This window comes from Mustela nivalis (genome assembly GCF_964662115.1).
Source record: "Mustela nivalis genome assembly, chromosome: 17".
Taxonomy (NCBI): domain Eukaryota; kingdom Metazoa; phylum Chordata; class Mammalia; order Carnivora; family Mustelidae; genus Mustela; species Mustela nivalis.
Window position 1 is genome coordinate 19,481,826 of NC_139036.1, and position 15,076 is coordinate 19,496,901.

Sequence of the window (15,076 nt, forward strand, 5' to 3'; positions counted from 1 at the left end):
GACTCGGTTCCTCCAAGGACATAGGGGCTGCAAGCTTGTGATTCTTTTCTTCCTTCTACTTTGCTCGGTCCCTGGCCGCCTTTGGGAGGAGGGAGATGGGCTAGTCTGTGCCCTCTCATCTCTGCCTCAGGGGCATCCCAAAGCAAGGACTCCATCTGTTCTTTTCAAAGGTAAAGATAAATAAATAAATAAATAAATAAATAAATAAAATAAAAAATTCTACTAAAAATCACTTTTAAACTCAGTTTTTTTTTTTTTAAATTATCAAAGCAATGTTTTCACACGGTGCAAAACAATACGCTCCTGTTGAACCTCTTGAGATAATTAAAATACTGTAGAAAGTTCTTTACTGTAGCCACACCAGGGGCAGGCATATCCCCTCCGGCATCACCACCAGGACAATCTGTTCGCTACAGCTTTGAAGTATGGCTAGTTAACCAAAGGAGAAATCATTCATTCATTCATTCTGTCTGTCTGTCTCCAAGTAACTATTGAGTCACTAGGTCAGGGACTGCTAGAGGCCTTGGGGATGGCCAGAAATGAGACGAGGTCTCTTCTGGCCCAGTGCACATCCCACGGTGGGGCCGATGAATCCCAGGAATGCCAGGTGCTAAATCCTAAGAAGAAAACAGCAGAATTCAGGGTGAGGGTGATGGGCAAGTGTCAGTGGTCCAGAAAGATCGCTCTGCAGGAGTGATTTTGAGCAGAACCCTAAACTTGGGGAGCAGCTGGTGGGGGTGGAAATGTACCTGTTGGTTGGGGAGCGGCCCGCCCACCCGCGAGGTGAGAGAGAAAAAGTTGGGATTCTTGGCTCTGTTGGGCCTTCTGCCAGTTCCCCCGCCGCCCGGCTCTCTCGCTTCCTAGAGCACTGTCCCTCCTAGCGAGGGAGCCCCCCTCCTCCCGTTCCTGGGGCCCCGCCCCGCCCCCTACCCGCTCCCTGCAAGGCGCAGCCTCCCCACCCCTCCCCACCCCGCGCGAGCGCCGGGGCGGTCACCCCCACCCCGGGGGGAGAGCAGAGCCGCGGCCACGCGGGAAACGTAAAGTTTCTGCAGCTCAAAGTGACGCAAAAATTCTTAAAGAGCTCTTTGGCGGCGGATATCTAGAGATCAGACCATGTGAGGGAACGAGAGAGTACAAATACGGCCGCGCTGGCGCCCGCTCCCGCACAGGCAGCCGCGCCCCCGGTGCCTCGAGGGCGCGAGGGCCGCCCCGCCTCCGAGGGCCCTGGACCAGCCTCCCCACGGACTCCCGGCAGGTGGGTCGGCTTGCCAGGCTGCGAATCCCCGCTCCTGCCGCACCCCACCCCGCGGGGGCTCCCCCGGGCGCCGGCTGGCGGGTGGGCGTGTGCGCGCGGTGGGCTCCAGGCGCTGCCGCCGCCCTCGAGGGGAGCACGGGTGGGGACAGGGCGCGGTCCAGGGGACTGGGGGGCACTGGAGGGTTCCTTGGTCTGCCGCCCGCGGGGGGCTGTTCCGATGGCCTGGGGACCAGAGCAAGACCCTGTGAAGATGTGCTTTAGGCGAAGCGTTGTCCCACGAGTGGGGAAAAGTTGCTTTAGTTTCAGCTCGCGGCTCGGGTTTGGTCCCTTACCGCCGTGGCGTGCAGGTGGCTGCGTGCAGAGGCGTTTCTGGGGGGAGGCTTCTGGTTGATAGAAATGCCCAAGGATCTAGAGGAATCTCTGAATGGACTCTTAAGTGGGACGAGTCTCCGTGCGCCTGGGTTGTTCCCACTGGCAGAGCCGGTGCACGCTCAGCCACCTCCCGGGCCATTCAGAATTTATGGGGAAAGTCAAACTCCAGCGAGCTGTTCTACACGGTTCAAGCGTGGAACCGTCAGTTGCTGAAGAAAACGTATGCATTTAAATATGTCTTTGAAAACGCTCTCTGGAGCGGAAGGACCCAAGGGAGCACGTCTCCTTTGGCACTGGGTCTTTTGCGTAAAGAATTTCTGGTTCATTTGGGGTTCTGAAGAATCTAAGAGGGGGAGACTTTCTAAGAGTCAGACATTACCAGCGCTTGTGTGTGTGTGTGTGTGTGTGTGTGTGTGTGTGTGTGTGTGTGTGTACTTTTATGCTCAATTTTGTCCAGAAAAATGAACCAGGTCAGTGGATTATTTATGAGTCCGCTAGCTCTCATCATACTAAGACTGGATCAAATATTTAATGTGTTTTGCCTTCAGTTACATAGGAAAAATGTCAAAGGAAGCAACATTGGGATTTAGGTTTAACGACATGGAGGGGCATTAGCATTTGGGTTTTGAGCAGTGGAGGGAAACACACAACTTTGACTCTGTCCTAGTCCTTGCTTTTGTGTGGAGCCGCTGGTGCCCAAAGGGGGTTTTCCTACCACGGACTGGGGTGGGGTCGGCTGCTCCCAGTACCTTGTGGAGAGTCCGGTTCCGATAGGGCTAACTAAGCAAGCCATTTTGTATATGGGCTTTTTCTTTCTTTCTTTCTTTCTTTCTTTCTTTCTTTCTTTCTTTCTTCACTGAACTCAAGCAAGAGCAGATTGAGACTGCTTCACAGTTCATCAGAAGGCCCCTCAGCGCTCTGGTGATGCCCGTGGGACATTTCAGGAATCTAAGAGCAGCACAGTTCCTCAAACCCATTTCTCTCCGTCTCTTGCTTAAAAAACATATACTAAGGGTGGGCAGAGGGGTGAGGGTGGGGACAGAGTGTTGCTGAAGCTTCAGTGGAATCAGGAAAACCTCAAATTCCTCTGTGGGGGATATTTAGAGTTGGGAGAGTATTTTGATGAAACTCGGAGAAGCATGGCCAAGAGCTTCACAAATGGGCCATGTGCCATGGTGTGGGGGTGCTTGCCTGAAGGGGGTCGTCTCTGAGGGCAGGCTTGCAGAAACATCCCTGATGTCCCCTTCTGAAGAGAAACATGATTCCACAAATGAAGGCAGTGAGGGGCAGTCCCTTCTCCTTCCTATCACCAAATGGTTTAATTTGAGAGAACAAAGGCAGGGCTGCCTGAGAAGTTTAATTTCAATTTGGCTTAATGAACCAACAGGATATGGTCATGATTTGACTTTTTTTTTTTTTTTTTTGAAGAAAGATGCCTGTGTGTCCAAAGGGAGTAATTTTTCTGTCAGAAGCTACCTCACACCTTAGTTCTTCCCATCGCAGCTCAGCTCCTCAGCAGCAAGTGAGCAGCAGAAGGGGCCCCGCATAACCAGATGTCCGAGTCCCCTCCACTCCTGTGACCGTGACCCTAATCTCTCTGCTTTAAGCAAACACGACTGGAAATGATGCTGCCAAATGTCCGAGCCCCAGGACTCTGCCCAGATGTTGCCGTCCAGTCAGGGTCCCCTGGGGACCCCCAGGGGTCACCAGAATGCAGAGGTTTGCACAAGTCAAATCCTGCACCTCAACCACCCACAGGAAACAGGAGCCTGGATTTCCCCACCCCCCACATCCCCTTTACAGGACGCTCAGGGTGCGGAGCGGTAGCAACGGCCTCCAGGCCATAAGATCTGGGCTCTGCCCATTTTCCTTCCAGTCACGCATCTGTTGCCGGTCAGCCCCCGGGTCCTCTGAGGACTGTGGTGTTTCCACATAACAGTCACAGGCTTGGGTGTGGAGTCAAAGATCTGATAAATTGCCCTACTTCTCCATTCCTGGGGCAATTAGTCTGGGCTGAACCTTCTAGCACCCTAAGGAAAGAAAAGTGGGCATCTTGCTGGAAGGGACCTGGGTGGAAAATAGATGAAAGTGGCCTGGGGGAGACACCTGGCAGAAGGGATTTTCCCGGAGCAGAGGGTGAACTGCTTTTCTCGGGTGTGCTAGACCCACCAGAGGCTGAACACAGCCCCCCTCTTTCTAGGCACAGCTTATCGTACTGACTTGGGTCTGTTTTCTGAAATGATCTCTGAGTACAGACTCTGTGCAGGGGCACTCCCTCAGCCTGACCGGGACTGGCTGCTGGTGACTGGGGAGATGACTGCTCATTTACTGGGGGTCAAGAACACGTTTTCAAGCAAGGGAATGGGGGCACCTGGGTGGCTCAGTGGGTTAAAGCCTCTGCCTTCGGCTCAGGTCATGATCCCAGGGTGCTGGGGTCGAGCCCCACATCGGGCTCTCTGCTCAGCAGGGAGCCTGCTTCCTCCTCTCTCTGCCTGCCTCTCTGCCTACTTGTGATCTCTCTGTCAAATAAAAGACAACAACAACAACAAAACTTTAAAGCAAGGGAATGTGCTCCCAGCCTTGTGTGGGGTGACAAAATGCGTAGAGATGAGGTCAGTGTGAGGCCGTTGGCCTTCTCTCTTCCCTGGTTACCACCCCAACCTCAGCCAACGTTATTCATTAGTGGGTATTTAAGACATAGGCTTTTTTTACTTTTTTTTTTTTTTTAAAGATTTTCTTTATTTATTTGAGAGAGAAATCATGAGCAGGGGAAGGGCAGAGGGAGAAGCAGACTCCCCGCTAAGCAGGGAGCCAGAAGCAGGACTTGATCCCAGGACCCCAGGATCATGACCTGAGCTGAGGGCAGACGTTTACCTGACTGAGCCACCCAGGCACCCCTAGACTTTTTACTTTTAATTCATTTATTTTATTTTGTTTTTAAGTTATCCCTACACGCAACATGGGGCTCAGACTCCCAGCCCTGAAATCAAGAGTTGCAGGCTCCACCGACTGAGCCAGCCAGGGGTCCCCAAGTGATAGGCTTTCTAAAAGCCAGGGCTGGATATCCTGTCAGTAATCCCCGGACCCCCTGGACTGCAGAGCGAGAGATGAATCCCAGCAGTGTGGTGACGTGGGGGTCATGTCTCCTGGGGCCGGCCTGGTGACCAGGGTCTCCAGACACTGACAAGTGGGAAATGGCATGGGGAAGGACTCCTGGGATCCTGAGGTCCAGATCTTTATGCCATTATTTGAGGTAAGGAGGGAAGAAATGGGGTGGGGCTGCGGGGACGTGGCGACAAGGCCAAGGCAGATCTAGGAGAGCCAGCTGTGCGCTCTGGGGGAATCCGGAGCTGGAGGCTGGGAGGTTGCCTTCTTATGTTTTTGTATTATTTTTTTCTTGGCACATTCAAAGAAAAAGAACATTTTATTTCCATTACTACTGAGCTGCTGAATGAAGATAAACGGAATTTTTTCCCTCTCACTAAGGGACTCCCTCAATTTTAGGGAGGGGCCGAGCTGGCAGGGCTCCGGGTCCCTTGTGGTTTACTCCAGCTCACCCGTGGCTCTGAGGGCTCAGCCCGGCCTAGGACTTGTGTCTGCTACACCTCTGTTCTTGCCTCTCCCCTGGGTGTGTTGTTTTTGAACACGAATCCAGCTAGCTGCCTCTTTTTCTTGTTTCAGAGGAAAGGAGCAGGGGCCGGAGGAAAGGGGAGGGAGGCCCTGCCCAGAGAGAGAGAGGAGAGAGGAGATATGCTATTCTGGGCGCACCCTGGGCCCACAGGGAGATCTGACTGACTGGAGGTTTCCCAGCGCTCTGAAGACTAGAATGATTTTCCTCCCCCCAGTTTTTTCTTTTAAAACATTTCAACTGAGGGGCGCCTGGGTGGCTCAGTGGGTTAAGCCTCTGCCTTCAGCTCAGGTCATGATCTCAGGGTCCTGGGATCGAGTCCCACATCGGGCTCTCTGCTCAGCAGGGAGCCTGCTTCCCCCTCTCTCTCTGCCTGCCTCTCTGCCTACTTGTGATCCCTGTCTGTCAAATAAATAAATAAAATCTTTAAAACATTTCAACTGAAAACTCAGAGAAATGGCCTGGCGAAACTTCTTCCCTCAGAGCTGCCAGTCATTAACACTTTGTCATGTTTGTGTGTCCACTTGCTCTAATTTTTGTACCTGTAGTATATGTAGTTTGATTCATTCTGTATAATATGTATGACATAATTTGTGTAACAGTGAGACAATCTATATAGCACATAATTTTTTGTTGTTGTTGAAACTCAGAGTTTGCAGACATCTAAATACTTGACATTTTGTCTCCTAAGAATGAGGACATTGACCCTACATAAGCATGGCCCCGTTATTCTCACATTTGGGACACAACTGGATCAACTTTTATGAAATACACAAATATCACAGCCCTTATTTAAATTTCCCACACTCTCTCAAGGGTGTCTTCTGTAGGATAGAGGATTACTTCTTGAGACCACAGACTCACAGGGGTCAGAATCCACTTCTTGCTCCCACCTCTGTGCATCCGAGGCCTAGGTCAGTACTATGTAACGATGAACTGATTTTCATGACTGTCCCCAATCGTGCACGACACACTGTAAAGCACATTTCAGAACTTCTTGACCTAAGAGTGTAGGTCCCTACAGGCAACATTTCCTAAAGCAGAAGCATTTTGTGGCCTCTGTGGGCCCCTCCTCTCTGCTGCTTGACCTCAGCCCTGGGCTGCTGTGTCCTCCCTGCCCCGTCTGGAAAAACGGGTGGGCTCCCTCTTTCCTCTTGCCTGCACCACTCCCACTGTACTTAAATCGACTTCAAATCCCTTTCTCCCTGCCCCCTCTCTCTCTGCTTGGCTCAGCTGCCACAGGTAAATCTACCCTCACTTCCAAACACCACCCCCCCTCCACCACCCCTGGGGTAAGGTGGGGGCTGGTGTTCGCCACCCTCCCCCCCACCGGCTCTGTTTGTGGGTCTAATCATGTCTGTTTTACGCAAAAGTAGTTGTAGTGATCTATTTTGAATTAAGGACGAGAAAATCTGTGTTTGGAATCTGCCCCATTTTTTTATCTTGATTTCTATTTATGGCGTAGATTGCATTACAACCATACGGGAGGGTTTTGAAGGTATAAGGGGCACTCCTCAGCCTGCTCGAGCTAACACATCGGCTGTTTGAGTTGCCCAAGTCTTCTGGCCTGTCCATGCTGAGACACAGTGGCAGAGGTTTCGTTTTCAGCAAAAAGTTGTGAGTTGTGGGGTTCAATGTGATAAAAACGGAGTGTCCTCACCTTCTACAGCTCTTAGAAGGCTGCCCAAAGACCCCCTCCATAGAATCCGCCAAGAGTCTCCCCACTTCCTGTCCTCTCCTGAAGTTTAGTTCTGCTCAAGACCCAGAAAGAGCGTGAGGCCAGAGAGATGATGGGTGACAGATACCTCCCGATCAGCTTCATTGTCCCCACATTCCCTTTTGTCGTCCTTCACAGAGCTGCGTCCCACAGCTTACATTTTAGATGTTTCTGGATTTTCCGGGCAAACCAGGATTCTGTAAGCGAGTTTGGGAGACTACCCGCCCTTCACAAGGTGGATTTCTGTAGGGAGAAAACACATCCTACGTTCCAAACAAGCAGCTCACACATGAACGTTTGGAACACAGACCGTTGATGGGTGTGCCTGCTGGTACTTGTTTCAGAGTCTAAAAGCACAAACCGGACTCTTCTTTAATCCTAGTCATGTCCGTCTTTCTAGTCCAGAGTCCATGGAAATGACTGTTGTGACCGTCCTCCCCACCCCTCCCCACCCCCTGCCAAGATGCACAGCTCATCTTGCCAAAGGGTGAGGAGTGGGGCAGGGCCCCTGAGAATGGGACCCTGGGGACCAAAGGGTTGTGCCTCACTTGAGGCTCAAAACCACCAGCATTGTGGCTGGGGCTCCCCAGGCCCTGCACCCAAGGAACCCAAAATACAACCTCCATTCTGGCGGCCGTGCCCCTATTTGAGCCCAGAGATGTGTGGGTCATGGCCCCTGCTACCAAAGGCATCCAAAGCGAACAGACGTAAAAGGATGACTAATGACACCTATTAATCAGTGACGAGTGACATTCTGGGGATTATACAGAGTAGAGAGAAATCCTTTGGGCTGGGGTGGTGAGTGAAGCTTCGTGGATAGAAACTGAACTCAGGCCTCCAAGGATGCGGGATAATTCGGGCAGCAACGGCCTGAGCTGGGGATACACTTGGGGGCGTTCAATGGGCCCACCTGCCCCTGATGAAACCGGGGCACCCGTTAAGCATGCAGCACCCACATGGATCTCTTGAATTATAATCTCTGGGACAGCAGCCCAGGACTCTGCTGTTTACAGCTTTCCCAGTGACCCCGTGGAGAGGAGCTGATTGGGAGGAACGATCACAGGGAGGGCTCGTGGGATGGGGTGCAGTCACTTTGCCTCTGGACCCCGGTCTGCCTGACCAGGGCAGGAAGGATGGCATACGTGTGGTGGCCCAGTGGCTGTCAACACCCTGTCATTTATTGACGTTGTCCCCATGCTAGATACTGACAAGGTAAACAACCCCCAGCATGTTCGTGCGGCCTCTGGAGCGACGTCGACCACACCACTGAGGGCTCATCCTCTCTACTGCGCACTCTGTGTGCAGAGACGGTCGAAGCCCCCCCTCCCCCAGGCAGGGCAAGTTCTGGACAGGAGACCCTTGTCCTTTCTCGTGGTGATTGGCCCAGACGGCCCTCAGGATTAGAGACTATTTAATCCCACTCCAAAAAATTGAACTGTTGGTCTCACACAAAGAATTCTTTGGTTGGGAAAGCAGTGTTCATTTCTAGCCCTTTCGGTCCAAAACCAGGCGGGATTTCCCTGCACTCCCTGTTCACATGGTGAAGTCTGTTTTGTTTGAAAGGTGAGCCAGGAGTCCCTTTGGGCGACTGTGAGTCAGAACCCACTCACATCCGGGCCTCCTGTGACAGAAACTGCATAATAGGGTAAAAGGGATGACTCGTAGACTCTGAAGGCATCTTGGGGCTCGAAATGTGAGCTACCTCAACGCGCTGCCTCCGTCCGCAGGAAGCTCCATTTCCAATGGGAGGCACGACAGGCATTTCGAGCACCCCTGCCTCTCCCTTCTTCAGCACAAGTACTGTTTTCCCACAGTCAGAGCTTGGCCTTGTTCCATGAACTCCATGCAGGCAGGACTGCACTTGCCTTGCCTCCAAGAGCCTGCCTGGCATCTAGTAGGCATACAGTGTACCTTTGCAGAATTAGTGTTGCCAAGCCCAGGGGCTCCCCGGCAATGGGCACCAGAGCTTTGTCATCGCTCCGGTCCTCAGGGAGGTGTGTTGGGAACATCCGACGCCCTCTCTGAAGAGAGAAGGCAAATTTCCACTTGGCTGTCTGAGCTATAATTACTCTGTTCTTGTGGTACGCCCATCATCCGTGCCGGGTCTGGTTTGGTTTTTGAAAATGGAAACCGAGTGTCCCGAGACAGGAACTCACTTTGATCTCAACAAGTGAAGTCAAAGTACAAACTTTCTCCAGTGTTTCTGCTTAGAATGTGCTGACGGACGTCCAACGGCCAAGTCAGGTCATGGCCATTTCCAAAGGTCTGGGTGGTTTCATGACTAATTGCTGTAATTACATGCTTGTTCTGATCCTGGTTCCCCTGGCTACAAAAGCAGGGTTTGTGGGAAGGGGAATGGAGATTTGACCAGAAGTTGAAATAGAAACAATCCTTTCTCCTGAGGGGTATATGTGTGTGGGGGTGGGGTGAGGGCGGGGGAAGTGGGGTGTCTTAGGCCACCCCCTGGGCTGAGAGGAAGCAGGAGTGTGGACAGAAAGCAGACTGTCAGCCTGACAGAGGCATCACCGTGCCGCATTCGGGGATGAGGGTCCCACGTGTCAGGCGGTCATCCCACCCAGGACCAGCATGACGTCATGCCACCCCCGCCTGTCACCTGGTCTGCCTGGTGCAAGGGCCCACACTCAAGGTGCAAAGGAAGGCTTCTGGGGCTTTCTCTGGCCACGGAGAAACTCAAAGGCCGCCTGGAGGAGGTCACAGCTGTTAACAGTGACCTCGTTCGCAACCTCTACCCAGCAGGAGAAAAATATCTTTTAAAAAAGGAAGCTTTGAAGAGAACATTCTTAGAAGCCAATTTTCTTAACTCTTACTTCTATATTCCCAGGGCAGCCTGCTCTCAACTGTGATCTGCTGGACTCAGTAGGAAAAGGTGGCCAGTGCTCTACAGAATCAGAAAAGTAGGAAAGGAGCCCGAGAGCCTCGGGCAGAAGGGGGTCCGGGCCAGGCCGTGGTCTCCTGGCTGTCTGGTTGAGTCTCTGGGAGGAGCTTTTTTCCAGTTGGGAGAAGCAGAGAAAAAAAAGGAGATGCATATCTCCTGCCCGTTTGGTGGCTTTGGGTGGCTGTAACTTATGTTTGTACCCCAGGGTCTGTGATCAGGAGTGCCAGAGAGCGGAGCTGTCTGGAGTGTGACCGGCTTAAAGTCATGAGTCAGCCCAGGATCCCTCTTAACCCGCTTTCTTAGGACTTGGGCCATTTCAGCCTGTTGATGTAATTAAAGAAAAAGTGCTGGGGAATATATCAGGAAACAAGGTCTTTGTAATGCTCACAACAAAAATAGAGAAGCACATACTATTCTTCTAGTAGCTGGTCTAGGAGCTGGTTCTTCTAGCTGCTTCTAGGAGCAGGTGCCAAGAAATCGAGATCAGTTGCTTTAGGGAACGGACCCCTGAAGATACTGAAGAACATACATTGTCCGGAAAAGTTCAGCAACACATACATTTTCCAGCCTCCCTGCAAGCTTCCCCAGGAGAGAGTATATAGGAAACCTAGAACAAATCCCTTGACTCAGGTCTGAGGAGGTTCACAGAGTCTCTAGTATGGCTAAGGGTTTGCTCCCCCGACCACGATATTCTTCAGAGATGGGTGACGTGTCTCTCCCATAGATGATGGGGGATGTGCCAGAGAATGACTGGATGGTATAGCTGCTCCTTGAGCTGCAGTTTTTTGTTTTGTTTTTTTAAGTCATCTCTACACCCAACCTGAGACCTGAACTCACGACCCTGAGATCAAGAGTCACGCGCTCCAGGCACTGAGCCAGCTGTGGGGGAGGCTTCCAGAGCGGCAGGTTCAATGCAAGCAGCAATGCGGTATCCCAGATAGGGAGAAGTTCCTGCAAAATTTTGCTCGGGGTAAAAATTCGAAGGTGGAGAAAGAAAGGTGGGGGAGGGGGAGCCTTGGTCAAGTCTGGCTCTGCCCACTGGGTGCCATGGGGTTGCACATGGTAAAGCCCTTTAGCTCTGTCATCTGACCTTCAACTTCTTCAGTGTTCAATGCAGACAACAGGCCGATGATTGAGGCCGAAGGGAAGTGTGAAGGCCTGCTTCAGACAACACAACCAGAGACCACAAAGGGCAGGTATAATTTAGCTCTGAGTTTAAATACTCTGACACCTCATCATCTCTCGAAAAAATAATGAACTTTAAAAAAATCCCTCAGCTTGGTACGTGGTTGCTTATGGTGGAGGAGAGAGAATGGGTGGTTAACCTGAGGGCTTCCACGGAGAGGGACAGGGAGAGGCTGAGAGCGGCATAAAGATGGGCACAATGGGGTTTTATCTAGAGCACTCCTTATCAAAATTCATGTTCATTTGTGAGCAACCTTGAGCCCAGGGTGGGGTCAGGGGGTGGGGGCCAAGCAGGTAGAAAGGGTAGAACACGGGACACCCACCCAGTCCCCTAGAGCCATGGAGCTGGCTGGTCTCTCTCTTGTTGCTGTAATCTTTCTGGCAACAATCAAGCCCTTTTAAATTTTTATTTTCTGCTTTGCAGAGAAAGGAACCCAGTGAACACAGAGCTCTAAGTCATTTCTCGGTCATTTCTCGCCCTTGCCAATATTTATGTACGCAGTCATCGGTGTGAATCCATTCCTCTGCTCTCATTCTTCGCTACATTTTTATCTTCATGGTTCCACGTGTGGACAGTTCAGTTCTGGTCCCTGAAAGCCCCAGAGAGGTAGGAGACAGACACGGCCATTTTTTCTTAGCCGTCCATTTCTAGCCATCCTCCAGCTGTCGGATTTGAAGGGGTAATAGCAGATTTTTGCAGCTGTGAACAGCGATAGCTCATCCCTGGACATCTCCAAAGGCAGAATGTGACCTGAGCTAAACAGAAACCTGTTTCAACTCCCAGATTATTTCAAGAGCTTGAAGAGTACAGGCCCAGATGAAATGAAGTGAGCTGGCAGGTCTTGGCTCCTGATGACTTTACAACAGGCCATAGGTTTAAAGTCCAAAAGGGCTTGAATTTCTGCCCCACATTTGACTTACGAGGCCTGGGTCCCAACTGCTGCTCTGACTTCCCCACACCAAGGCCCCGGCAGCGCTGTGGAGGTGCCGAGGTCCCGGCCAGCCCTTGCCACCAGGCTGTGTGGGCTCAGAGACACCGGCCATGCTGGCATCTGTAACCCTCACGCTCCGCTCGCTGGCTCTTCCGGCTCTCCCCGCCTGCCCACTGTTGCCGAATAACAGGTGCATCTGGCTCAGGACAGCTGGGAGAGGCTGGCAGAACCCACGGTGAGCAGCAGGGCCCTTCAAAGCCTGGGTGGACCCGCAGAGGCACGAGGCGAAGACAGCTCTGCAGAGCACAGAAGGACTGGACACACCCAGAAGCAGCTAGAATCTCTACGGGCTGGACCCTGGGAAGAGGGGAAAAGTCCACAGCTGAGAAGCTAGGGGTGCCTTTACTCTCGTCCTTTTAAAGCCATACCTATAATTTATGTAAAATACATGGCATGCTTGGTGTAAAGGGCTTAGGACCATCCTAATTTATTGGCAGGCAGCAACAGCTCCTTTCTTTGGTTTCTTCCCCCCCCCCCCCCCCCCCCCCCCCCCCCCGCCGCACAGCATCCAGGACAAGGTAAGTGCTCTGCAAAGCATTGGTGAAGCAAGCTCTTTTCCTACCTTCTTCTGGGTGACTGGTGAGCTCCAGGATGCGGTGCTGGTCCCTCAAACTGAAGTCGGTCCCTTGTTCTTAAACAAAGCTGATGCGAGACCTGGGTGCTTTGCTGTCCATTCCTGTTTGTTTTATTGTTTCAGGGTTTTTTTTTTTCCTTTTCAGATGACTTGACTGTGATTTGATACCTCATCTAGGTTGAAAACTGGGTTGATTTTATTGACTGCCCTATAGCAAACAGGATGTTTCACGCTTGACAGATGCTTTTGTAATCCCATTAATTAATGGAGTTTACCGTGTTTGTTGAGTTAATACCAAAGACAAGGAGAATGCGTAATTCTGCTCTCCCTTCACTGTGTGCCTTTCCGACAGAGCTCTCAATCCCGCTGATAACAAAGCTCGGAGGAGATCCCAGGATCTAAGCCCTGAATTCAGCTGGGGACTTCCGCAGATGGGTGTCGTCATCGTCCCCTAGCCAGCAGGATGGAGACCACGCCCTTAAATTCCCAGAAGGAGCTGCCCGCGTGTAAGGATAAAGACGATTGTCAGGAAAATGGGGTTCTACAGAAGGGGGTCCCCGTTCCTGAGGACAAGGTGGAGTCTGGCCACATCTCCAATGGGTACTCGGCGGTGCCGAGCCCTGGTGCCGCAGACGACACTCAGCACGCCCTTCCAGCTGCCACCACTGCCCTAGTCGCCGAGCCTCACCAAGGGGAGCGGGAGACCTGGGGCAAGAAGATGGATTTCCTCCTGTCGGTTATTGGCTATGCGGTGGACCTGGGCAACGTCTGGCGCTTTCCCTACATCTGCTACCAGAATGGAGGGGGTCAGTATCTTGGGCCACAAACAGAGGCTCGGAGCCGGTGATGGTCTTTAAGGTCCTCTCAGGAGGCCACAGCGGAGATCATGTCTTTTCTGTCTTGTCTAAACTGATGAGTCTCAGAACATGATTGCTTGGACTTTCAAGCTGGTCCGAAAGATGGGTTCCCAGTAAGCCCAATGTTCAGTCAGCATGTCTGCGGCTCCCTGGGTTAGGAAGTCAGATGAAAGCTCTCCCAAACCTGACTTTGCCAGATTCTCTGGGTGCTTGTGCTTCATGTGTGGAAGGGCCCCCTTCCCTTCCCATCCCATCCCCGTAGGTCCCAACTGCACGCTCACAGCGGGATGTGAGAATGGCCATCAGCCCTGTGCGGGCTCTGCTCGGCCGAGGCCAGAGAGGCTAGATCTGTCTGAGGGGAAACTGGGAAGTGGCTCCAGGGTCCCAGGCCCTCTTGGACCTTTGGACCTGTGTGTGGTCAGAGAAGGGCTTCTGCTCAGATCCGGAGTCTTGAGTTGGAATCTAAGCATGACCCAGAGTTGAACCCAGCCACAGCATGGCCTTAATAATAACCCCAAACCAGACATTGGATCTGCCTTCTGTCTCCTCCAAGAGTGTTAGATTTTTGAGGCTAGAGATTCTCTCCTTTTCCTCCTTCCACCCCCAAGACTTCAGAGCAGTTAACTGGTAAATTATCAAAAAGAGTAGCGGACTGTAGGCAGGGCTGTGGGAGCTGCAGAGAGTAGAGTGGAGAGGAGTGAGTAACATACGGTGCCTCTGTGTTGACGCTGGACTGGCTATCAAAAATGGGACAAGGACGAGAAATGGAAGTCAAATCAGTCATTATTTGACAGAAGCTCTGGTAGCTGATTTGGGAGGGCGGCTGAAACGAAGTTTGGGGAGAATTCCTTAGTGTCCTCATGTCCTCCATGGCCTGACGTGGAGTTGCCTGGGTTTGCTGCACTTTTAAAGGAACTAGATCCACGTGGCCGCAAAGGCAGCTGGGGGTTGGGGGGGGGTGGGGACGCAGGAAGCCCAGCCCTCCCTGCCCAGGAGGAGGGAAGTTATCTCCAGTTGGAGAGGGCTCACCTTCTATAAGGTGCTGGGGACGTTTGTCCCACACTCATTCCCCACCATTAAGCCAGTCAAGCAAACCCATTGGACAAATGCCACCATGAGAACACAATGTGGTTCTTATTCCCAAGCCAGATGTACCCAGAGCAGTTGTAAGTGAGATGGGACCTTTCCGAGTTGCCCCAACTTCCGGTTCCTAGGTTCAAAGCAATTTCTGGGAGGGAGAGTCAGCGGGGAAAAATCACAGCTGACCCACCCTTTGGGCTGAGACTCAGGCGACAGGTGAGCAATCCCCACCGCGATGTTCCCAAATTCTGTGTCACTACAAGAGCCGGGGGCGCCAGCATCCCTGGTGACACAGCAGCTCCAGGTGTCCTCCTTTTGTGACAAACTACCCTTCTCAGCCACACCTGCCAAGGCTGCTCCGAAGGGAGCGTTCTGACTTAGTGGAGTTACGGGAATAGAGCCACCTATCCGTAACAAGGGTCTGGAGCCAGGAACGATAGGGACAGCCACAGATAGGAATTCAGGGACTTGCCAATTATTGGAGCCCAGGCGCAGGTTGTCACAGGTGATCTGTCTCAAG

General features: G+C 52.2%; 1 protein-coding gene across 1 annotated transcript in view; it reads left to right on the forward strand.

Moving 5' to 3' along the window:
• Positions 1-967: 967 nt before the first annotated feature.
• Positions 968-15,076, forward strand: part of SLC6A4 (solute carrier family 6 member 4) — a 33,379-nt gene continuing 19,270 nt past the window's right edge. Inside the window, exons 1-2 of the mRNA XM_082707095.1 lie at positions 968-1,255; positions 12,972-13,425. Of these exons, the coding sequence (XP_082563221.1) occupies positions 13,083-13,425 (343 nt within the window). The 5' untranslated portion in view covers positions 968-1,255; positions 12,972-13,082. The remainder of the gene's footprint in view (positions 1,256-12,971; positions 13,426-15,076) is intronic.